Consider the following 26,129-nt stretch of genomic DNA (forward strand, 5'->3'; position numbering starts at 1 on the left):
GAAAGTTACTACTGAGTGTCTCAGTAGAAGAACTTTATTTACATTTCCACCAGTGCCACCACTGTGTCACCTAAGTGCGTTTCTGCAGCCCCCGCAGAATCAAATATCACGACGGCCTCTTCCGTAGCGGAGTCTTCCGCGTTGTGAATAAACACGAGTTCGTGTCCGTGGCTCAGGCTGAACGCCTGCGTGACCTCGCTGACATTTCTGGTGGTAAAAGTGGTGGTGGTAGGAATCAGGGCGTCCCCTACCTCCACGTAGGAAACCTGCTGGACATCCTTGCAGGCCGCTTCCACCAGAGCTGTTGGCACAGATGTTTCAATGAGAGTTCTTGTGGGATCAGTGATCTGTGTACAATCAATGGAAGGTGGACTGTGCTCTGAAGGCAGATCAAGGTTGGTGGCTTCATGGCTGACCAGGGCATGAGTCAGGGCTTCACAAGGGAGGTGACTGGCAACTGACTGCTCTGCTTCAACCACTTCCACTATGTCACTGTGAGGGATGCAAGTCTGGAAGGTGATAGAGTCCTCGGAGAGCTGGCAGGATAGGTTAACGGGATGATCATGTGACAGGGAAGCGCTGGTGCTGTCAGGAGAGGGGAGGTCCTCCAGCACGGTCTCTGTCTGCGTCTGCAGAGGCTCCGGGACTTCCTCCTCCTCCTGCACCATATCCTCAGTAACAGTTACATGCTCTACCAATTCGCTTGCAGCATCTGTATTGGGGTCACTTGCTGAAGTGGACATCAATGAATGGTCGCCATGCTGCCCCAGATCTGTGCAAGAAAGAAGACAGTAATAAGTAGTCAGCGAGCTCATTTTCTGCCATTTTGAAGTTACAGTACATAACTGGAATGGACTTCCTCCGGTCTGGGATGCACCGCGCATGTACTACAGTGCAGGCGCAGAACTCTCCCTGCTACAGGAGAGCGCGCGTGGCCGCACTGAACCTGTGCCGACCAGAGGACTTTGCGGGGCGTATTGCAGATGATCCAGCGAAGTGTGGAGGACCCGTCTCAGATACTCTTTATGGTGGCCATACATCTCAACTTAGCGGCCGATCAACCATCAAATTCGATAATTGTCGATTGGGATGAAAATCAGTGCAGGCCCGATCAAGGATGCCACTAATTTTGGACCAAAATTGGTCACATGTATCGATTGGACATGCTGCAAGATGTTGGGCCTTCATGGTCGATGGGGGGCAACAAGCGATACCGGGACGAGCGACAAAACCCCCGGCGCCGTTCCCCCAGTGTATAAATGTGCTCCGGCCTGTGCATTTATACATTACCTGTCCTGTGCCGCCCGTCCGGGGGGGGGGGGGGGGGGGGGGGGCGGCGAAGCAGCCGACTGGGCCGATTCATGAGATACAGGTAGCCCCCGGTTTACAAAGGCCCGACTTATGAATGACCCACCGATACGAACGCCCGCCGACCCTCCTCGATGACGTCACGCTCCCGGGGACTACCTCTTCTGCTGCCGTTTTTAATGCAGAGTAGGCGCAGCGGAAGGTAGATAGAGGACCTCTCACCTGATCCTCGGCGGTAGAAGGTCCCAGCGTGGTGCCCGGAAGCTGTACGGCCCGTCCTCTCTCTCTGTCCACTGTTCCCCGGCGGCTTCTTATGCGTCACATGATGACGCAATCAGGAAAAGCCCCCTAGTGGCAGCGCCTCCTAATGCATCATTATGAGACGCATGAGAAGCCGCCGGGGGGACAGTGGACGAAGAGAGAGGACGGGCCGGGCAGCACGATGGGACCTTCTACCGCCGAGGTTCAGGTGAGATGTCCATCTACTTCCGCTGCACCTACTCTGCATTAAAAACAGGGGCAAAGGTGGCCGTTACCGCATGGAACATAAAAAAAAAAAATTACCAACTAACGTTTCTCCTTATCTCTTCGGCTCCGATATCCTTTAAAAGTATTACTGGAATAAACGCTTGTTGGTTTGATGTCTGCATCTCTCCTCGATTAAAACCAGACCAAACTTCAAAAGAAAAAGAAAAGATAGTAATGATCAGCCTTACCTCCACTCTGCTCCTCCTCCGCAGGACTGGCAGGGTCGTCATCAGAGACATTTTCAGCCAGATCCTCTTCCTCATCCATTTTTAATCTTTTTGACGGTGGCATTGACTCTTCATCTGAAGACTAAGAAAGAAGCTCCTTAAAGGATACCCGAAGTGACATGTGGCATAATGAGATAGACATGGGTATGTACAGTGCCTAGCAAACAAATAACTATGCTGTGTTCTTTTTTTTTTTCTCTGCCTAAAAGAGTTAAAGATCAGGTATGCAAGTGGCTGACTCAGACAGGAAGTGATTACTGTGACCCTCACTGATAAGAAATTCCCCTTTTTAACTCTTTCTTGCGCTCAGAAGCCATTTTCTGCTAGGAATTTTTTTTTCTGTTTTGTTTTTTTAACTCTTTCAGGCAGAGAAAGAAAAAAGGAACACAGCATATTTGTTTGCTAGGCACTGTACATACACGTCCATCTCATGTCACTTTGGGCATCCTTTAAAGTGTACCCGAGGCAATACTTGACATGATGGGAAAAACCATGTGTATGTACAGTGCAAATACATTAATAACCAGACTGTTTAACTTATATGTCTGAAAGTTAATTTTCAGGCATGCAAGTGACAGCTTCTGTCTTGTGGATACCTTGTCAGGACTATAGTAATCCTCCCTGATGAGCAAATTACAGCCATTAAAGTTTTCCTGGCAGAATGAAACTTCTAAGGGCAGGGTAGAGATAGAAAAAAAGGTCAAAAGGAGACCCTTGATAGACTACCACTGAGCAGAGACAATAAAGCATGCAATCTACCTTGTAAATTGTTAAATATAAAATGAAACCATGGGATAATCAACACACACAAAAAAAAAAAAAAAAACACCACACAGGTACTTACCAAAGAGGCTTCCCAAGTCCTCCTAGAGAGACCACCACCTGGAACCTTCAATTTAAGAGAGGGTCCCAGGTGGTGGTCTCTAGGAGGACACAAGAAGCCTCTTCGGTAAGTATCTGTGTGGTGGGTTTTTTTGTTGTTTTTTTTTTTTTTTTTTTTTTGCTTTTTAGGCATCAAAAATCTCTTTATTTAGCAAGGTAAAGAACAGTAAAGTAGTGCATCATACATAACAAAAAGGACATAATGGTCCTAATGATGAACATAGTAGAGAAGAATGCAGTATAACATTATATAGAACAACAGGGTCATGTAATGTTACAGGGGAGAGCAATATTCCCATCTCATTTAGAAATGTTCTATGTAGATGAAAGTTTATGTCACAGGAGGTGGGGGGAGTTATGGGTCCCAAAAGGAAACAAAAGAATTTAGGAGTGCTCCAAGTAGTTGAAGCAGCAGGGCCTCTAAAGGTTATCCACGGAAGCCATGTGTTTTCAAACGATTCAAGTTTGTCATTCTGGCGTTAAGTTCAGAAATCATTTTACTGAGATTTTAATGAAAGTGAATGGGAACGATTTCTAAAAAGCGCAAACATATGGAAAAAGTCATGTCTAGGAATGGTGAATAAAGGCCCATACAGACGTCGGATTTTTCCGGACGGGTCGTTTGAACGTCCCGTCGTTCAGTCGTCCGCACGCCAAATCGGGCGTGTGTACGGTCCGTCGTTCGGGTGATAAAGACAGATTTTGAGCGACCCACCAGGCGGATCTCTCAAGACCAGTCTCATCACCCGAACGACGGACCGTACACACGCCCGATTTAGCGTGCGGACGACTGAACGCCGGGACGTTCAAACAACCCGTCGTTCTGAAAAATCTGACGCGTGTATGGGCCTTTGTTGCAAAGGATTTAAAGTTGATGCAGGTTTATGCACATTTTGTACACTAATTAAAGACAACTGAAGTGGGAGGTAGATGGAGGTTGCCATATTTTCTTCTAAGCAATACCAGTTGCCTGGCTGTCCTGCTGATCCTCTGCCTCTAATACTGTTAGCCATAGACCGTGAACAAGCATGCAGCAGATCAGGCGTTTCTGACATTGTCAGATCTGACAGTATTAGCTGCATGCTTGTTTCTGGTGTGATTCAGACACTGCTCCATACAAATAGATCAGCAGGGCTGCCAGGCAAATGGCATTGTTTAAAGTGAACCTCCGGACTAAAAATTGACTCAGAAGCACTGAAAAGGCTGTGTGTTTCTTTAACAGTTTCACAGCATCAGAACTTTGTTTCTCTTATACAAGCCTCATTTTTAGTTGCACAGAAGAAAACTGCCCGGGCAGTTTCCCCTTATGCTGTGCAAAGCATGATGGGATTTCTGATTTTGTTGTTCTCGTTCTGCTGTTTTGGTGCAATTTTTTTTTTTAATTTTGAATTTGACATTTGAAGCCTAGCGTGTGCAGCTGGGAGGGGTAATCAGGACACAGGACAGTTGGAACTGTGTCTCCTGCAACTTGTCACCTCCTTTCAACCAAAAAGATGGCTGCCCCCATGACCAAGATGGCAGCCCCCATGAATCACAAACATTTGCCTGTTCTTTTAAAACAGGGTGAGTAAGAGATTATATTACCAATCTATTCTAATTAGCATAACTAATGTAACTTAATGACAGTATGTTTGTTTAGTCTGAAGTTCCCCTTTAACAGGAAATAAATATTTTAGCATTTTACTTCTCACTTCAGTTGCCCTTTAAGCAGCTTGAAACCAGAGCAATCGAATTTCACCTCAGCAGGATTTGATTGGTAGATTTTCAAGCCTAATAAATTTGCATAATCCTTACTCAGCTCAGAAAGATCTGCATCTCATTCACCAGATGAGTCAGCAGACACATACCTCCTCTCTCTCTTCCTCCTCGGGAATCTCTGGTTCACTGGTAATCACAAGTATTGGACCCTTTTTCACAGTCATATTTTCTGCAATTCCTAGAGATTCTGCCACCTAGAGGATCAGAAAGACACAGCACTTTCATCTCCACTAATGAAAACGGTCACATGATCAGCTATCGGGGTCAATCAGCCAAAACAGCACAACTCACCTTTATATCCACCACCTCTAAAGGCTGCTCGATGGTTTGATCCATGTTCCTGACGTACTCCTCAGCCAACTCTCTGACCCTGGAGTGCAGCTTCTCAAACTCCCTGTAAACGTGGGGGAACAAAGGCTTGTCCGGGTGATCCTGCTTAACCTGTGAAATACACAAATTATGTCAGATATGAAAGAAGGCCGTGTCACTAGATGCACAGACAAGCGATAGAACACGTGTGAATGAGTTGGGAGGGGGAAAAAAAAATAAAAAATTAAACAGCTAAAACCATCTGACTGGTTTTAAAACTCAAGCTTTACACTTCATTTAGCTTACTAAATTACTCTGATTTGCATACTAATTACTTCTGTAGTACATAAGATAATTTGTCCTGCAGCGACAATGATATGGCAGCTGATAGGCAGTGAAATGCTTCACAAACTCAACTGCTTGCTGCTGCCTGGCAACCACCCGTGGTAAAGAGGCCTAAAGGATGTCACACACTGAATACTTGGGAATGGTCAAATGTTCTTTTATGTTCACTACAGCCCATGCGTGGATTCTATTGGCGTAATGGCCTATTTCCTTGAGAAAAAGCAATAAAGGGTTTTAAAACTGAAATGTTCTATTATGTACCTAGGAGTAGTTAGTGAAATTGTAGTCTTTCAGAGTATAATCCTACTTTAAGAGAAACATCTGTAAAAACAGAAACCCCGAGATGAGTGACAGCACACAGGACATATCCGCAGAGAAAAAACACAGACGTCCCCCATAAACTGACCTTCAGGAGGAGGAAGTCATAGACAGAGAAAATTTTGGAAAAACTCGGGGCCACTTGTTCCTTCAAATCATTCTCTCCGCACTGCTGGACGAGCTGGAAGAACAAAATCTCTCATTAGGGGCATTTTCAGCCCAGCATAAATAAACCCACTTCATTCCTACGGCAGCGCCCCTCCTGGCATGATGATCCACACAGACACCACTCATACAGCTTGCTGTTAGCTCCCTGACAGCCAACCCTAAAAACTTAAAGCGGATCAGAGATGAAAAACTAAATATAACAAGTAACTTGTCTATATATATCTTATCTAAAGTTTAGATAATTTACACAGCAAATCTAGCTGCAAACAGCTTTAATAGAATTTGGTTATTTCTTCCTGTGATACAAATGACAGCAGCCATGTTGTTTGTAAACATTACACAGAGGCAGGCTTATCTGCATTTTGAGTAATAAATCCTAATCCCCCCTCCTCCTCCCCTCTGCCTCTGAAATCTCTGGCTAGTAATACCTCCCCCTCCTCCTGCCCAGACTGAGCTCCCATGAGTCCTTGCTACTGTCTGAAAGTGCCTTGGCGCACTGAAAACCCGTGGGCGTGGCTTGTTTAGTTTATAGGGAATTACAGTATAAAAAAAAATAAAATAAAATAGTATTTGGCTTGAGGAATGCCCTATATACAATAGGAAAGGAACACAATTATGCAGTGAGTAAAAGTTCATCTCGGATCCACTTTAAAGGGAACCTGAAGATACAAAGAAAAAAATAATATTTCACTTACCTGGTGCTTCTGCCAGCCCCTGCAGCCACTCTGTGCCCACACCCACCTGGAATACTCTGCAGTGTTCTCCCCAAGCTCTTTTAGCCGGGTGCTCCACCCGGCTAGTTTTGGTGACCATCCGGCTGTCGGCTCACCTCCTCCTCTGCTGTAAGCAGAGTTGCTCACAGAAGCACAGCCCTGCATTCTCTCATCTCGCCTCACCCAGCTACTTTTTCATGCCACCCGGCTGGGAAAAATTCTGGGGAGAACACTGCTCCGGTTCACCACCACGGCTAAATTTTAGTACCGCCCGACTTGCAAGTCGACAGACACTGCGCCTACACAGCCTTGCTCTCACTCACAGCAACGTGAGCAAGGACACACAATGCCAAGGGTGGCGGCAGTGGCTCAGCGACCCGAAAACTAAAACTTTGATGCAGCAGGAGACCGGAGGATCGTTTCCGGACGGCGCAAGCACAGGGCGGCTGCAGGGGGCAGGCAGAAGCCCCATCTGAGTTTTTTTTTTTTTTTAAGTATTTTTAGGTTCCCTTTAAGATGATGCAACATGTGAGCACACTGCTAACCAATCCATCAGGGATAGAGAAATCTGTCTGAACGTTCCTTGCTTGGAACAGATTTACATACTTCTTTAACAGACAGAGGGCGCTCTCCAACTGTCCCATTCCGTAATATTTTGGGAGGGCGCCCGAACCTCCTGCCTGGCATCTGTCGGCGGCCTCTGCCAGCACGTACTGCTGGCATGATCTCCACGCCGTCCCTGACCAGGGTGGGCGGGTTAGACACGTTGGGATTGATTGGATCCTCCAGTAATCTCTTCCGAGGTCTTGGTTTCTGAAAGAAACAGACAATTATTATTAATTGTATTTATGAAGTGCCAATATATTACACGCAGCACTGGACAATATATAGAGATACCCGCAATGTAAACAAGGGGTGTCAGACAGAGGCAGCACACGTTTATACAACATAGCACAAGGTTATATGCGCACACAGGGTATAAAAGGCATGGTCATACATATTTGGGGGGGGGGGGGGGGGGAAGAGAGAGAGAGAGAGAGAGAGAGAGAGAGAGAGAGAGAGAGAGAGAGAGAGAGAGAGAGAGAGAGAGAGAGAGACGAGAGAGAGAGAGAGAGAGAGAGAGAGAGACGAGAGAGAGAGAGAGAGAGAGAGAGAGAGAGAGAGAGAGAGAGAGAGGAGAGAGAGAGAGAGAGAGAGAGAGAGAGAGAGAGAGACGAAACGAAACTAAACTGCGAGGGATACGGAGGCTGCCATATGCATTTCCTGTTAGGCAATACCAGTTGTCTGGCAGTCCCTCTGATCTATTTGGCTGCAGTAGTGTCTGAATAATACCAGAAACAAGCATGCGGCTAATCTTGTCATATCTGACATTGCCAGAAATACCTGATCTGCTGCATGCTTGTTCAGGGGCTATGGCTAATAGTATTAGAGGCAGAGGATCAGCAGGATAGCCAGGCAACTGGTATTGCTTATAAGGAAATAAATATGGCAGCCTCCATATTCCTCTCACTTCAGTTGTCCTTTAAGGTGAGGTGGCATCTTGAAGAGGTAGGTTTTGAGGGCTTGCTTGAAGGTAGGAGCAAGTCTGGGGGTGCGCTTGAGAAGTCCTGCAGGCGCGCATAGGAGTGGGAGAGCAGTCAGGCGGAGGTCATTGGAGGACTGACAGAGAAAGCGGTCTGACAGTAGGGAGTTGCAATAGTCAAGACGGGAGAGGATGTGATGAGGGCGTGGATGACAAGCTTGGTAGAGTCAGGAAGAGGCAGATCTTGGAGATGTTGCAGGCTCTGGTAATATTTTGGATGTGGAGGATGAAGACGAGAGCAGAGACCAGGGCAACACCCCCAGGCAGTGGGCCTGGGAGGTAAGGCAGATGGAAAAAAAATAATAATAAATAATCGCATTTGAAGAGAATCGGTAACAATAACAATAATATTTATATAGCGCTTTTCTCCCTGGGGACTCAAAGCGCTGTGGCCTGCATTATGCAGTCTCAAAGGCTAGGGGAAAGAAGTGAGTTTTTAGCCTTTTTTTAAAGCTGTCCAGAGAGGGAGCCTCTCGTACTGATTGTGGAAGTGAGTTCCATAGAGTAGGTGCTGCATAGGAAAAGGCCCAAACACCAAATGTTAAGTGTATCCTGGGAATAACCAGCTTCATCTTGTTGGCAGAGCGGAGGGTGCGTGGAGGGGCATAAAGTTCCAATAGATCCGCTATATATTTGGGTCCCATGTGGTTTAGAGCCTTGAATGTCAGCAGGCAGATCTTAAAATGGATTCTGCATTTTTCTGGCAACCAGTGAAGAGTTTGCAGTACTGGGGTGATGTGTGAGCTGCGGGGGGGCATTGGCTAGGAGTCTGGCTGCAGCATTCTGTACTAGCTGTAAGGGGCGCAAAACCTTTTCTGTAGATCCGATGAACAGGGCGTTGCAGTAGTCTAGGCGGGAGGATACAAATGCGTGAACCAGGGCAGGTAGGTCTTCAGCTGGAATAAGGTGTTTGATTTTCGCTATATTTCTTAGATGGAAGAAGGAAGACTTGACGACAGCTGATATCTGCTGTTTGAGTTTTAGATTTCCATCCAGGATCACCCCAAGGTTTCGCACAGAGTCTTTATACTGTACAGTATCTCCCCCAATTGCTAGTTTGAGGTGGTGAGCGTTTTGAACTTTATCCATCATGTGTGGACCACCTACCACTAGGGTTGCAACGGTATGAAAATTCACGGTATGATAACCGTCAAAAAAAATATCACGGTATGACGGTATTACGGTATACGGTATTACGCAATTATTCGCATTACAATTACCCTTATAAAAATAAGAAAAGGTCAAAGTTGAACAAACTCTTCTTTATTAGACCCTTAATGGTTAGGGTCCTCCAGTCATACTTGAAATATTTACTCTTCTAAATGTAAAAAAAAAACCAACAATACCAAAAGTAAATCTCATTCTCCCCGTGTCACATGACTGCCTATGGCAGAGAGGGCAGATAATAAGGCCATTGGAAAGCACAGTAGGTTAATATGTCTGCTTCCATGAATCAGGAAGTAGAGACTGTGCAGATTTATTTTAGGATTGTATCAGCTGTAACAAAGAAAGAAATTGCTGTTGCATATCTTTGAGCAGAGGGGAGGACATTTGAGTTCAGGTCCACTTCAAAAATGCTGGTGGTACACTTTACTATACACCTTAAAGTTTACCAGAGATGAAGCATAGTGAAAGTTTTATACATAACTGCGGCTTCCTCCAACCCATCATGCGCACAGATCCCTCCCACGCCGCCATCCTCAGCCTTTTCTATCGCTGGTATTGAGTCCGGTAACTTGAGCCAGTCGCGGCCAGTCTGAGCATGCGCAGTGCGTTCTCTGCAGCGGAGAATAATACTACGTAGGCGTAGTACTATTTTCTGCAAGAGATGGAGGGAGCGCACTGCACATGCATAAAACTGGCCGTGACTGGCCAAAGTTACGGGACTCAGTAACAGCGATAGAAAAGGCTGAGGATGGCGGCGTGGGAGGGATCTGTGTGCATGATGGGTTGGAGGAAGCCGCAGTTATGTATAAAACTTTCACTATGCTGCGTCTCTGGTTTCCTTTAAAGGATACCAGAGCTGAAAAATAAAATGCAAATGGGTGGAGCGGACATGAGTTAGGCGAAGTCCTGTGCTAAGCCACTGCAGACGATTTCTTTAAAAAGTAGGGGGACAGAGTAGAACGGGGGGGGGGGGGGGCAGTGGGCATGAGGACACACGACATCACACAGAGACATGCATCAGGGAGACATCACTTGTATGTACAGTATATACAGTAACACACACACACATTCACATCCATCAGGCAGACATCCATCCATCCATCAGGCAGACATCCACACATCCATCAGGCAGACATCCCACACACATACATCAGGCAGACACATCTCACACACACAAGCCATACATATACACACTGGCTGCATTCAAATACAGCACCTCTCCCACAGCAACACTGCTCATCTGGTGTCATTAAGCTTCAGCTCCCCATGTGCAGTGCGTCTCTCGCTTCTTCTCCCGGGCGGGCGGCGTGCTCATCATTTTCATGGGGGGAGGAGAGCTGGACATTCCTTTGAACACTGATCTGTATCAGTGTTTATGTCAGCTCTGCAGTCGGGGGAGGCAGGGGGCTGCATGCATCTAGCAGGAGGGAGAACGGGCTGTAGCCTTTTCTCATTTGCCTATTTATTTTGGCAGGAATGACCTGGTGACTCCCCCTCTGCCTTTGTAGTACAGTCCGCAATTAAAAAAAAAATACAAGCAGATATGCCGGGAAATAGATCTCTGTGTGCGCTCCAGCCGTGGCTGCGTCATCACAGGACGCGTATCATCACCACCCAGCTCCTGCACTCATGTCGCAAGCCTCCCGCAATCAGGAACTAGCTTTGGGAGCTTGCCTTCGTAACGAGGAAGACGGAGAGCAGGACAATGCCGGAGCGGTGGCGAGGGATACGGAAATACAGCAAAAACCGGTATTTCCTAAAAGTGCTTACCGCGATTACCGTGCATTGTAAAACCGTGGTATACCGTAATACCGGTAAATCGCGGCAACCCTACCTACCACCAACACCTCTGTTTTGTCAGAGTTCAGCCTCAGCCAGCTGGTGTTCATCCAATTTTGTAAATCCACTAGACACGCATTTATGGATGCTGATGGGTCTTGGGTGCCAGGCTTGAAGGACAGATACAGTTGTGTGTCATCTGCATAACAATGGTATCCTAGGCCATAGTTCCTGATTATTTTGCCCAGTGGGAGCATGTAGACTGCAAAGAGTAATGGTGATAGTACAGAACCCTGTGGAACTCCATAGGCAAGTGGCACTGGATTAGAGTAGTGTGTGCCCAGACATACTTGCTGTGTCCTGCCAGATAGGAAGGTCTGAAACCAGCTAAGAACAGTACCCCTTAGGCCACAGTAATTCTTCAGTCGCTGGATTAGTATTTCATGATCCACAGTATCAAATGCTGCAGACAAGTCAAGAAGAATTCTTACAATAAAAACATACCATTCTATTCATTATGTTCTCCTGGGCCACTCTTTGCTGTTTCTGCCACTCCCTGCTGCAATCCTGGCTTGTAATTGCCAGTTTTAGGCAGTGTTTACAAACAAAAGACATGGCAGCTAACCAGCATGTGATAAGCTGAGAAGAGCTCAGTCTGTCAGAGCCTGGAGGGGGCTTGGAGAGGGTGTGTATAACTTCTACCTATCACAGCAGAGCAGCACATTCCTGCCTAAGCCGACAAAGGAAAGAAGATTAGATTATATAACAGAGATAATACAGCCACTGTGCAACTAGGAAAGGCTGCAGTAAGACAGACCACATTAGAACAGGTATAGGAACTTAAAGGATAGAAGAAATAAGGTTGAAAATTGTTACAGAGTCTCTTTAACCTCTTAAGGACTGCAGTCTTAAAACCCCAGACCAGACTTTTTTTCCATTCAGACCACTGCAGCTTTAACGGTTTATTGCTCGGTCACACAACCTACCACCTAAATGAATTTTACCTCCTTTTCTTGTCACTAATACAGCTTTCTTTTTGGTGCTATTTGATTGCTGCTGTGATTTTTAGTTATTATATTCATGTCGTGTGTTTTTTTTTTTTTTTTATGAAGTCCATTCAGTGTATATTTATTGGTTTGGGTAAAAGTTATAGCGTTTACAAACTATAGTGCCAAAAGTGAATTTTCCCATTTTGAAGCATCTGACTTTTCTGAGCACCTGTCATGTTTCATGAGGTGCTAGAATTCCAGGATATTATAAATACCCCCCAAATGACCCCACTTTGGAAAGAAGACATCCCAAAGTATTCACTAAGAGGCATGGTGAGTTCATAGAAGTTTTTATTTTGTCACAAGTTAGCGGAAAACGACACTTTGTGACAAAAAAATAAAAATAAAAAAAATAATAAAATCTGCCACGGACTCACCTGCCCCTCTCTGAATACTTTGGGGTGTCTGCTTTCCACAATGGGGTCATTTGTGGGGTGCGTTTACTGCAGGGCTGTGGAGTCGGTCCAAAAATCCACCGACTCCGACTCCTCAGTTTAGGATTCCACCGACTCCGACTCCTCTAATTTGCATATTACAATTTTGTTGATTAAAAGTATGTAACATGAAATTTGTCTCTTAACTGCCAACGCTTAGGAATTTTACAAGACAACTGAAGTGAGAAGGATATGTAGACTACTATATTTATTCCATTTAGACTAAAACTAGTCCTTGGTAAGAGTACTTGTAAAAGGTACAAACCGGAACAAAGAACATCTATCAGGCCCTAGGCAATGTAAGTGTGGGTACATGTAAGAATGATGTGCAGGTACTCTGCAGGGGAATGAGGAGATTGTAAACAGACAACACCTCTGTGGTCAATGTGCACAGCATTCTCAGTGGATTCCCTGCAGCTCTGTGGGGAGTGCATATGTAGAGTATAGTGCTACTGTGTAATAAAGTAAACCTGAGACAGATGAAATTAAAGTTTTATACATACCTGGGGCTTCCTCCAGCCGCCTTCAGGATAATCAGTCCCTCGTTGTCCTCCTCCACCACCTGGATCTTTTGCTATGAGTCCAGGTACTTGAGCCAGTCAGGCGTAATGCGCATGCACACACTCCGCCGCCAGGAGCATACTACACCTCCTGTGCAGCACTATTGCGCAGGTGCAGAATGTTCCTGGCTGTGGGAGCAGCATGCGGCCGGACAGCGCTGACTGGCTGAATTACCAGGACTCATAGCAGAAGATCCGGGTGGTGGAGGACAGCGAGGGACTGATTAGACTGAAGGGGGCTGGAGGAAGCCCCAGGTATGTAAACAAAACTTTACTTTTCATCCGTCTCAGTTACCCTTTAATTTGTAGTCACCAAACCAAATTTTAATAACATATCAAATGATTTGATTTCATCAGCAAAGGGAGTGCATACATTTGCATAAATCTGCATCAATGCAGAATTATTTCCATCTCGTTGACCATCTCTATTAGTGACACGGCTAGACATCAGGCTTTATACTTACAGCATAGATGTTATTTAGTATATATAAGAGATTCCTGTGTACACATCATATATACAGTCACAATCAGATATGTATATCTGACCTTAAAAATACGGGGACTGCTTTATTGAAGCAGCACAAGTAACTAATTTTGATTGGTTCATTTCATTTTTGTGGACTAAGCACAGCTATTACTGTATATATACATTATTTTTAATGACTATTATCTGAGAAATAGAACATTTTATCATATTTTCTATTTTAATTACAGTTACAAATTCATTAGGAGTCGGTGCATTTTTTCCCGACTCCGACTCCAGGCACCCAAAATTGCCCGACTCCACGACTCCACAGCCCTGGTTTACTGTCCTGGCATTTTGGGGAGGTGCAAAATTGTAAGCACCCCTGTAAAGCCTACTACTCATAGGACTTTGGGCCAATTAGCGCACCTAGGCTGCAAAAAAGTGTCACACGTGGTATGGCCGTACTCAGGAGAAATAGTATGTGTTTTGAGATGTACATTTCTTCCACCCAGCATGGGTAAAAATACACCCCAAAACACATACGACTTCTCCTGAGTACGGCGATACCACATGTGACACTTTTTTTGCAGCCTAGGTGCGCTAAGGGGCCCAACGTCCTATGAGTACCTTTAGGATTTCACAGGTCATTTAGAGAATACTCCTCACGGTTTGTGGCCCCTAAAATCCCAGGGCAGTTTAGGAACCCCACAAGTGACCCTATTTTAGAAAAACACCCCAAGGTATTCCGTTAGGAGTATGGTGAGTTCATAGAAGATTTTATTTTTTGTCACAAGTTAGCGGAGATTTTTATTTTTTTTTCACAAAGTGTCATTTTCCACTAACTCGTGACAAATAAAATCTATGAACTCATCATACACCTAACTGAATACCTTGGGGTCTCTTTCTAAAATGGGGTCACTTGTGGGGTTCCTATACTGCCCTGGCATTTTAGGGGCCCAAAACCGTGAGGAGTAGTCTGGAAACTAAATGCCTCAAAATGACTGTTCAGGGGTATAAGCATTTGCAAATTTTGTTGACAGGTGGTCTATGAGGGGCCAAACTCTGTGGAATCGGTCATAAGCAGGGTGGCCTCCTAGATGACAGGTTGTATTGGCACTGATGTGCAGGAAGCGCAGAATTTTCTCAAATCGTGACCTGGACATGGCAGCAGAGAACATGGGCATGTGATGTATTGGGTGCATAGACCAATAGGACCGCAATACATTCTTTTTGACTAGACCCATGTTAAGGAGGAGGCCCCCAAAAAATGTTATGTTCGGAAACTTGGAGTGGTTTCCACCGAAAAGGCTGGGCATGGTAGCTTCTTGGATTGGCGGTTTTGTGTGGCATAACGGTTGGTCTCAGCCGCAATTAAGTCGTAGAGACCAGCAGTGTTCATAAAAAAAAATTAAAAAAAAAATAAAAAAAAAATTCTGCCACTGCGGTGGGGCGTGTAAGGGTTTGGCCGAGTGATAAGACCACAGGGGGCAGATTACGGCCTGATCTGATGGATAGGAGTGCTAGGGGGTGACAGGTGATTGATGGGTGTCTAAGGGGGTGATTAGAGGGAGGAATAGATGCAAGCAATGCACTGGGGAGGTGATCAGGGGGGGTCTGAGGGCAATCTGAGGGTGTGGGCGGGTGTTTGGGTGCCCGTAAGGGGCAGATGAGGGTCTGATCTGATGGGTAGCAGTGACAGGTGGTGACGGGGTGATTGATGGGTGATCAGTGGGTGATTAGAGGGGAAAACAGATGTAAACAATGCACTTGGGAGGTGATCTGAGGGCGGGTCTGAGGGCGTGGGCAGGTGATTAGGTGCCCGCAAGGGGCAGGTTGGGGTCTGATCTGATGGGTAGCAGTGACAGGTGGTGATTGATGGGCGATTTACAGGTGATAATAGATGTATACACCGGGGGGGGGGGGGGGGGGGGGATTTGGGGCGCGGTGGGTCTGGGGAGGATCTGAGGGTGTGTGTGTGTGTGTGTGTGTGTGTGTGTGTGTGTGTGTGTGTGTGTGTGTGTGTGTGTGTGTGTGTGTGTGTGTGTGTGTGTGTGTGTGGGGGGGGGGGGGGGGGGGGGGGGGATCAGGACCCAACGTTGACAGATAGTGATAGGGGGTGATTGGGTGCAAACAGTGGTCTGAGGGGGTGATCAGAGGGGGGGGGGGGGGGTCTGAGGGTTGCTGTGGGCGATCATGGGCAGGGTCAGTGTGCTGTTGTACTTACTAGGGGGGCTGCCTCCTGCCCTGGTGGTCCCTCGATCACTGGGACCACCAGGGCAAGAGGCAGCCTGTATAAAACACTTTGTATACGTTACAAAGTGTATTATACACTTTGTAGCGGCAGATTGGGAGGTTAACCACCCGCCGGCGCTTCTAAATAGCCGGCGGGTTGACGTCGTGGGTGGGCGGAGCCCAATGCCGGTGGATGCGCGCGATCCCCGGCTAATTAGTCCCCCAGGTGCCGCCAATCGGCGTTACGCGGTCCTGGGGTGTGTCACTTTGCTGCCGCCAATTGGTAGTGGGTGGTCGGGAAGTGGTGAAGTATAAAATCAATTTGGAACAATCGCAATGCGATTGCCTTTCAATGAATTAGTTCAGGTGGCAAAGTTAAAAAAAAACAAAAAAAAAACAAAAACACAGCAACGGTCTTCAGCAACTTCCCGCAGCACGGTAGAAGTTTTTGTAAATTACTCAAAAACAATACTGTAGCCCCGGTTCCAAAGAAATAATCTACCTTCAGTTTTGGAAATTAATACTCGACTGCACGTCGATATAAAAAGAGCAGTAACAAAATAAAAAAAATAAAAAAACCCTGGAGCGAGAGGAATATGTAGGCTGACATTTATATTACTATTTTTTAAACAATACCAGTTGCCTGGCTATCCTGCTGATCATCCCAGCATCAGTTGTACCTGAATAATTACCTGAAAAAGGCATGCAGCTAATCTGTTCAGGGTCTGTAGCTAATGCTGCATACACACTTGAGATAAAAGTCTTTGGAAAAGGCAAGATCACAGACCAATTATACCCCCTTCCATGTAGTATGAGAGCCATACTCTACACAGTCTATTCTATGGAGCTGCACTCCCCATCAGATAAAATCTTTGCAAGATGCTGCACACAAAGATGCCTGTACACATTCAAAAGATTATCTGCAAAAGATCTCTTCCTGCAATATATCCATTCCTGCAAAATGCATTCATAGTCTATGAGATCTGCAGATCCTCATACACACCTTGTTTACCAGACTTCATCTGCATATCTGGCAATAATCTGCAGATCTGAAAATCCATCCTGGTGGATCTGATCTGCAGATGATTGCCTGTTAAACAAGGTGTGTATGAGGATCTGCAGATCTCATAGACTATGAATGCATTTTGCAGGAATGGATCTATTGCAGGAAGAGATCTTTTGCAGATAATGATCTTTTGAATGTGTACAGCCATCTTTGTGTGCAGCATCTTGCAAAGATTTTATCTGATGGGGAGTGCAGCTCCATAGAATAGACTGTGTAGAGTATGGCTCTCATACTACATGGAAGGGGGTAAGATTGGTCTGTGATCTTGCCTTTTCCAAAGACTTTTATCTCAAGTGTGTATGCAGCATAAGAGTATTAGAGGCAGACGATCAGCAGGACAGAATCTACTCAGCAGCACTGAAAAGGCTTGGTGTTTCTTTAACAGTTTCACAGCATCAGAACGTTGTTTTTCTTACCCAAGCCTCATGTTTAGCTGCACAGAAGAAAACTGCCCGGGCGTTTTCCCCCTGATGCTGTGCAAAGCATGATGGGATTTCTGGTGCTGTTCTCATTCTGCTGTTTTGGTGCAATTTTTTTTTCTGAATTTGAGATTTACAGCCTAGCGGCACGCAGCTGGGAGAGGTGATCAGGACACAGGACAGTTGGAACTGTGTCTCATGCTTCAGTTCAGAGAAGAAAATGAGGCAGTGGAAAAGCCCCAGGTGCGATCAGGCCACCCACTTCCGGCTAGGCTGCTCCAGATTGCCACTAGAACGATATGAAAAAGAAAAGAGGGGCGCTCTAAGCCTTCAAGTCAGAATAGATTAACCCACTTCCAGGACAGGTCTCACCTAGTTCCAATTTGGCCAGCACAGCATACTCGGCCACGATCAGCGTGCGTCCCTCTCTGCCGAGCCGGGGACCGGGCTCTCCAGATCGGATGGGGCGGATGTGACGTCACTCTTCCGCACGCTTCCTGAAGGGTAACTATGGAAACAAGGACGCACGTTCGCGTCACAGTAGTATGCGAGCGGCGTCTATATGTTAAGGGAGGACGGTGGTCCAATGCAGAAAGCCACCATAGAAACAATTAGGACTATAGTATTTTTATTTAAAACTGACAACGCGTTTCCAAGACTTGAAAAAGCGGAGGCTGATCCTCCGTGAAACGCGTTGTCAGTTTTAAATAAAAATACTATAGTCCTAATTGTTTCTATGGTGGCTTTCTGCATTGGACCACCGTCCTCCCTTAACATATAGACGCCGCTCGCATACTAGTGTGAAGCGAACGTGCGTCCTTGTTTCTATAGTTACCCTTCAGGAAGCGCACGGAAGAGTGACGTCACATCCGCCCCATCCGATCTGGAGAGCCCGGTCCCCGGCTCGGCAGAGAGGGACGCACGCTGATCGTGGCCGAGTACGCTGTGCTGGTTAAATTGGAACTAGGTGAGACCTGTCCTGGAAGTGTGTTAATCTATTCTGACTTGAAGGCTTAAGCTGACCACTAACTATCCAATCTTTCTCATCCCATCTTACCATTTCTATGTAATATAAGGTAACTGCCTACATGATCCATTCAGTGCATTCACTCAGTTTACCTTTATACTACAAAGTTTTGGTAAGATTGGATGAAAAAGATTGGATCATTAGTGGCCACCCTTAGAGCGCCCCTCTTTTCTTTTTCATGCTTCAGTTGGAACTGTGTCTCATGCTCCTTTCAACCAAAAAGATGGCTGCCCCTATGAAATCCCAAACATTTGCCTGTTCTTTTAAAACAGGGTGGGTAAGAGATTACCCATCTCTTTTAGGGCTCGTTTCCACTATAGCGAATCCGCATGCGGGCACTGCATGCGGATTCGCATACTTAATGTTAGTGGATGGGGCTGTTTCCACGTGTGCGGCGGCGTTTTTCGGTGCAGGGAAAATCTGCACGACAGGGTCGTGCAGATTCGCGTGCGGCAGGAATGCGGGCGAATCGCCGCTAATGTATTCAATAGGGAAATCGCATGCAGCTTTGTCATGCGGATTTCCCCGCGATTTCGCATGAAAGCCAATGGAACTTAACACAGGCAGTGACATGGTTAAATTCGCATGGCTCCTTGCCATGCGAAATCGCGGGTAAATCTGCATGCGGAAACGCAGCCGCATGCGATTTCTTCAGCGGTGGAATCCAGGCGATTCCGCACCGCTACAGTGGAAACGAGCCCTTAGTTAACATAACTAATGTAACTTAATGACAGTGTGTTTGTTTAGGCTGAAGTTCCCCTTTAAAGTGGACCTGAACTCAGAACTCCTCTTTGCTCTAAAAGATAAACAGCATAATAACCTTTAAACAAACAAACCAAAAAAAATTGTTACAGCTCATACAAATCCTAAAATAAATCTGCACAGTTTCTACATCCCGATTCATGGAAGCAGACATATTTACAGCCTGTGCTTTCAAATGGGCTTATCTGCTCATCTGCCATTGGCAGTCATGTGACACAGGGGGAGTTCAAATTACAACTTGAGATTAGACACAGATGAGGGGGAATTGGACAGCCTAAACTCTAAATACATACAGGGTGCATTTCTCTAGGTTTCTCTATGTTTTCCTGCTGTCCTGTGCAAGAGTTCGGGTCCACTTTAAATTTCAAAAGGACTTGTGCAGCAGCCATATACACCAATTTGTACGGCAATTTCACAACAAAAGTTGCATTTCTCTTTAAACTGTACCTGCTTGTGTCAGAGAGGGTTACTTTACCTGGATGAATTTCTCTTGCTGCTGCACTCTGCTCCACCCTTCTGATGCTTACTGCTTCACAGCCGGAACTTCCTCTGAAGCAGGAAGTGTCAGAAGGATGGAACGCCATGGCAAGAGAATGTTATTCAGGTATATTGACTCTCTGCCACAGCTTCTTCCTTGGAAACAAGCGGGTACAGTATCGCTTCTCACAAAACTGTGCTCATTCGTAATGTGAACTAGCAAGTCTTACCTTCTGTTCAACAGCATCTCCGTTCTTCCTGGCTTCAGAAACAAACGATTGATCCATCTGGCCATGAGCAGGGTAGAGTCTGTAGTGCCGGAATAACCCCCCTTTGCCCATGTAGGACTTCTCACATGTCTGACACTGGAACAGGGAGTTCTTCACTGTGTAGGGTTGTCTGTCTCGAGTCACCTTCTCCTTGGTTCCGTCATCTTCCTCTTCTGAGCTCAGCTCTGAATAGTCCTCAGAATCCACGGAACTGTCTTGAACCGAATCTCCCACCTTGAGGAACTTGTAATCTTTGGCCTTGTGCTTCGGGGGACGAGAGATGCGTCCGGAACGTGTTTTGACCTTCACAGCCTTTTTACGTTTGTGACCTTTCTTGCGATCCCTGTCGGCCGTGCGATGGTGAGCCACGCAGCACCCGTGCTCGTCGGGGGACTCTATCCCAGTGTTGCTGTTGGGGTCCGGCATCTTCCGTTTGGGTGGCGGCACTTTGGTCTGCTGTGGAATCACGACTTGGATGGGAGTTGGCAGGGATTTGACGACGATCTGCTGAGGCTGTTGTGTGAGTGTTTTCACCTGCATGACTCTGGCGCCGGCAAGGCTGGCGCTGTCAGATGTCACGGTCAACGGCGCTGAAATATTGTCATCAATATTAGCCGAAGCCTCTTCAGAGCTCTCTTTACTGAGTCCGGGGACCTGGACGCAAATAGACTTCAGTTGCTGGAAGACAAAAGCGGGCTTTAGTAAAGAGTCGGTTCTAAACTGTTCACCTACACATGCTTACGACTTTAGCTCATCTACAAGTAGCCATACAAGTTACAATTATTTTTGCCCAGATATTCGATCAGACAAAAATATCTAATCGATTGTAAATCAAGTGGATTGAAACATTTGTGATCATAATTACGATAAATCACATCATTCAAATCGATATTAAGCACTAAACTATGTAAAGCTTGATCTGCAATACTTTAAGTGCACGTTAAACAATCGATACTTATAAAGCGATCAAATGACGAAATAAAACTATGTCAAGTGATAATTGAATTGTGTATGGCCAGCTTAGGCCATGTTCACACTGGAGCAATGTGATTTTAGCAGCGCTGGCGATCGCTAGTATTTTGAAAAGTGCTGTTGCATTGTAAAGTGTATGGCAGTGTTCACACTGCAGTGATCGCCAGCACATGCAGCATTTAGCCATTTAGAAGCCATTGAGGGCTCTGCCTCTGACACAGGAGACCTGGGTTTGAATTTCGTCTCTTCCTGTTCAATAAGCCAGCACCTATTCAGTAAGGAGTCCTTGAGCAAGACTCCCTTAACACAGCAACTGCCTATAGAGCGCACCCTAGTGGCTGCAGCTCTGAAGCTTGGAGTCTGCCAGGAGAAAAGTGCAATATAAATGTTGCCTTGAATGTTAAAGAATTGCAAAATGCAATTCCCGTACAGTGATAAATTGCAGGAAATTGCGATTTTGCTAGTGTTTAATATTTCCACTGTGAATGGGGCCCCTAACAGTTATGCTGTCAAACTGCACAATTTATGGTAGATCAGGAATACGAAGGAAAAAAAAAAAAAAAAAAAAGAGAAGAGGAGATCTACCTGTTACGGATTAGAATTATATCTAATCTAAACATCTAACAGAAAATCATTTACATGATACAATTTTCCGTTATATCGGATCTATTAGATAATTTTCAACCGGTCCAACTGGATTGCGTTAAGCTGGCCATACACTGGCCCGATTTGCCGCCGGTCAAAAGCAGATTCGATCACTGGGATCGAATCTGCTGCCAATCGTTCGCGCTAAACGCACCCGCCGATCCGATTTCATCCCGAAATCGGATCGGTCCGTCGATCGCGCCTTGCGGGAAATTACCGTCGATCGCCCACGGGCAGGGAGCGCGTCGCTAGCGGCGGCCGATCCGATACAGGTATACATTACCTGATGCTGGCTCCCGGTAGGCCTGAACGATTTTAGGAAAAGATTGAATTGAACGATTTCTGTTAGAAATTGCGATTTCGATTCGATTCACGATTTTTCTTAAAAACTAATCCTCCTCCTGCCGTGCACTGTCCTGAGCCGAGCCACAAGGATCAGTTTGTGTGAACAATGGAGTCCTTCCATAGCTCAGCACTCCGCAGGACAGGCTTTGGCAAGATATAACACACACTCACACTGTGGTTACACTCCTGCCAGGCTTGATAACTGGCCAAAGCCTGTCGTGCGGACGGAGTGCAGAGCTATGGAAGAACACTACTGTTCACACAAACTGATCCTTGTGGCCGGGCTCAGGACAGTGCACAGCAAGGACTAGATTTGAAGAAAAATCGTGAATACATATAAAATCACATCACACAGTCCAGCTCACAGTCACCTCAGCTCAAATTGCCCACTGCCCAGCACACATCATCCTGTACACATACAGAATGGATGAGGCACACACAGGGTGTCAGCGTGATGTGCAGAGTTGCACTGATGTAGAGTGGCAAAGGAGGCGGAGCAGTGGTAAATCTTAGGCGGTTGGCTGGTAGAAAAAAAAAAATAATATATATATATATATATTGTCGTGCACTACCTGGCCAAACTCTTTAGTGACAGTCCTGTCGCATGCCCAGCTGATGACACGGTAGGCGGAGGGAAACAGAGCGAGAGCCTGTGGGCGGAGTCTGCCGCCCACCCAGCTGATGATGCACTAGGCTGGGCGGAGTGAGAGTGAGTGAGAGCCGTGGCGGCCACCCGCCCAGCTGATGACTCGCTAGTCGCTAGGCAAGGCGGAGGGAAAGAGCGAGTACCTGTGGGCGGAGTCCACCGCCCGCCCAGCTGATGATGTGCTAGGCTGGGCGGAGCGAGAGTGAGTGAGTGCCTGCCGCAGCCTTCCATCCACCGATGATGAATATGCAAGGCGGAGGGAGAAATTAAGACACTGATGACGTAGGGGGTAGAGGCGGCCACTAGGAAGGAGCTGGTGAGAGCTACTAAGCCGCCGCTGCAGAGCGGCAAGCGGGTGATGGACTGCCGGGCTGAACTAGTACACTGTTGCCAGGGAAATCGTGAAAAATCGTCACCTTCACGATCACGGAATCGTTGTTTCCGTGATCGCGATTTCGATCAAAAAACGATAAATCGTTCAGGCCTAGCTCCCGGGCATCTTCTCCGCGCTGCACCGCTCTGTTCCTGCTCCATCCCAGCATACATTAACTTCCTGTGTCACTCCAGTGACCAGGAAGTTCAAATAGAGGGCGCTGGGATGCGGTGCAGCGCGGAGAAGAGGACCCGGAGCCAGCTTCAGGTAATGTATGCGGTGGGGGAGGGCGACAGGCGGCAGGAGCAGCTCAACAGATTGTGATTGGTTTCAGGCTGAAATCGATTCACAATCTGTTTGCAGTAATGGCAGCCATACGATCCCTCTCTGATCATATTCGATCAGATAGGGATCTGTCAGTTGGTCGATCTAATGGCAAATCAACCAGTGTATGGCTACCTTTAGATTTTGCAATAGATTTGGGGTACTTATCTAATCTATCACAAAATTGATCTGAAACAATTTAGACATCTACACACGATGCAATTTATTATTAGATCTATAATAGATCTGTATATCTGATGGAAAATTGTATCGTGTAGAAGAGGCTTAATACTTTTAGCCATAGACCCTGAACAAAGCATGCAGCAGATCAGGTATTCTGACTTTACTGAATTAGCCATATGCTTGTTCCAAGGTTTTGACTCAGACACTATTTATGCCAGAAGATCAACAGGGTAGCCAGGCAACTGGCATTGTTTACAAGGAAATAAGTATGGTAGCCTCCATATGCCCACGAGGGGCACCAATGCGGAAGACGGAGAGATGGACACTAGCAGTGACAGTGGGCAGGTAAAGTATTTTAATGCACATTTGGTGGGACAGCGGCCAGGGGTTTCCTCACCTTTGTCCCGATTTCACTCTGCAGTACCGAAATAATAGCACTTCCACACCTGAATGCCACCAAACACAAAGCTACACATTCAGAAAAACTGCACGTATTGAGTGGAGAATCTGATAAAATGTACAATCTGAATTAACCTTTATCAAAACTTGCTACGGCCCAGCAGAAATCTATTATTATGCATGTATATAGCGCCCACATTTTCCACAGCGCTGTACATAGTATATGGTCTTGTCACTTCCACACCTGAATGCTGCCGGTGACAAGAAATCTATGCATACTGTATTACTATTTCCAGCAAGAGTGCCGGGAAAAAAGGATTCTACTCTACAGTAGAATCTCGCTATAGGAAACTCAGTCCTCATGTCTCAGCAAATGTATCTGTATAAAATTTCCCTATGAGGTTTTCTGCTGGGCCCCCTAAACTAGCTCCCATTTTTTAAAGCGTACCAGAGATGAGATTAACAGAGTTTTATACATACCTGGGGCTTCCTCCAGCCCCATACGCTCCGATCGCTCCCACACCGCCGTCCTCCATCTTCTCCCTCTTCTGTCCAGGGTCCCATAACTTCAGCCAGTCTGCACAAGAGAAGTGCGCCTTCTATGTATCTATCCGGCAGGCGCTTGGCGGATCGTTCAAATCCAGTCTTATCAGCTTAACGACTGACCGCACACACGCCCAATTTCACGTCCAAACAACCGGTCTTTTGCGAAAATCCGACGTGTGTACGAGCCTTTATGAACAATCCAACACCAGGTAGCCAAAAATTGCTCCAACTCCACAGCCCTTCTGATATCAGTCGCTCATCACGGTTCTTCAGCTAGATTGTTTCCTGACAATGGTTACCCAATATGGTGAAGTCTGTAATTCCTTGCATGTTTTCACCAACTTTTCTATAGTGTGTACATAGCTTTATAGAAGTTGTCCAACGTATGTTATGAGGAGTTACACATTGCACCATCAGTTTGGAGAATACAGATTGGACAGATCACATTGGGGAGACTGTAGCTTTGACAGATCACATTGCACAGATCAGTTGGGAGAATGCAGATTGCACAGATCAGTTGGGAGAATGCAGATTGGACAGATCACATTGCACAGATCAGTTGGGAGAATGCAGATTGGACAGATCACATTGCACAGATCAGTTGGGAGAATGCAGATTGGACAGATCACATTGCACAGATCAGTTGGGAGAATGCAGATTGGACAGATCACATTGCACAGATCAGTTGGGAGAATGCAGATTGGACAGATCACATTGCACCGATCAGTTGGGAGAATGCGGATTGGACAGATCACATTGCACCGATCAGTTGGGAGAATGCGGATTGGACAGATCACATTGCACCGATCAGTTGGGAGAATGCGGATTGGACAGATCACATTGCACCGATCAGTTGGGAGAATGCGGATTGGACAGATCACATTGCACCGATCAGTTGGGAGAATGCGGATTGGACAGATCACATTGCACCGATCAGTTGGGAGAATGCGGATTGGACAGATCACATTGCACCGATCAGTTGGGAGAATGCGGATTGGACAGATCACATTGCACAGATGGGGAGGTGTGTGGCCTGGACGCTCACCTTCTGGTTGAGGATCCGGGTCACCTGGCTGGGGGCCCCCTGGCTCAGGGCCAGCTGGTCGGCCACACTCTTGAGCTGCAGGGCGGCCTCCCCGGGCCCCTCGCCCAGGCTCCCCCCACTCAGCAGGCTGCCGTCGGACTGCACATAGTACACGGTGTCGCTCTGGACGAGGCTCTGCAGGATCTCCTGGCTGATCCCCCCCTGCAGGACCACCACCTGCTGCGGCTGCTGCTCCTCCTCCTCGCCGACCACCACCTGCACGTACTCCCCCAGCTCGGCCGCCATCTTGTCGTGGCCGCTCGGCGCCGCCATCTTGCCGGCGGTAATGACGCACTTCCAACCGCGCCTCAAACCGCCCCGAGCCGCCCGCGGATAGATCCCCGGCGAGAAGCCGCCCCTCCCCGGTCCACGGCGGTCGCGTTTCTACGAGGCGGGGGCTCCTCCTCCTCGCTTCCGCCCCGCCCTCTTCCCCAACACTGGCCTTGGGGAGGTCACGCGCGGTGAGAAGAGCTACGGAAGCCGAAGGGCGCCAATTCCCGCCCTTTGCCTTTCCCGCGTGCGTGCGCTCAGCTGCTTCCCCTGTGCGCGCGCTCTCAGCTCCTTCCCTCGTGCGCGCACTCCCTATGTACTTCTGTCGGGGACGCGCGTCTCGTTAACCCAAAACAAAGTTGTTACCGGGTAGCAGCCGTGTTACTATACGTGTGGAAAAATAGTACAGAGACTTTAGTGGTTAGCTTCATGTTAGCTTCATTATATTCACTCTAATGTTCACAGTAAGCACATAAAAGTGTTCCAGAAAATCGTAC

The 26,129-nt window shown here is 46.8% G+C and overlaps 1 protein-coding gene across 1 annotated transcript; it reads right to left on the minus strand.

Moving 5' to 3' along the window:
• ZNF839 (zinc finger protein 839) lies at positions 1–25,842 on the minus strand. The gene is made up of 8 exons (XM_068254636.1): positions 25,324–25,842; positions 19,807–20,523; positions 7,163–7,369; positions 5,764–5,856; positions 4,995–5,144; positions 4,793–4,897; positions 2,025–2,145; positions 1–772 (listed from the first exon to the last, which is right to left on the minus strand). Exons 1-8 carry the CDS (start codon positions 25,633–25,635, stop codon positions 39–41), a joined length of 2,439 nt encoding a protein of 812 aa, XP_068110737.1. The 5' UTR covers positions 25,636–25,842; the 3' UTR covers positions 1–38.
• Positions 25,843–26,129: the final 287 nt, after the last annotated feature.

This window comes from Hyperolius riggenbachi, chromosome 9, assembly GCF_040937935.1.
Source record: "Hyperolius riggenbachi isolate aHypRig1 chromosome 9, aHypRig1.pri, whole genome shotgun sequence".
Taxonomy (NCBI): domain Eukaryota; kingdom Metazoa; phylum Chordata; class Amphibia; order Anura; family Hyperoliidae; genus Hyperolius; species Hyperolius riggenbachi.

What these genes read in the sequence shown, in the direction of transcription:
- ZNF839 (XM_068254636.1), bottom strand. Translation starts at nt 25,635, where the DNA reads ATGGCGGCGCCGAGCGGCCACGACAAGATGGCGGCCGAGCTGGGGGAG. An exon ending in TAGAGGTGGTGGATATAAAG is followed by an intron (nt 4,898 to 4,994) that starts GTGAGTTGTGCT and finishes CTGATCCTCTAG; the next exon opens with GTGGCAGAATCTCTAGGAAT. An exon ending in AGGAGGAAGAGAGAGAGGAG is followed by an intron (nt 2,146 to 4,792) that starts GTATGTGTCTGC and finishes CTTCTTTCTTAG; the next exon opens with TCTTCAGATGAAGAGTCAAT.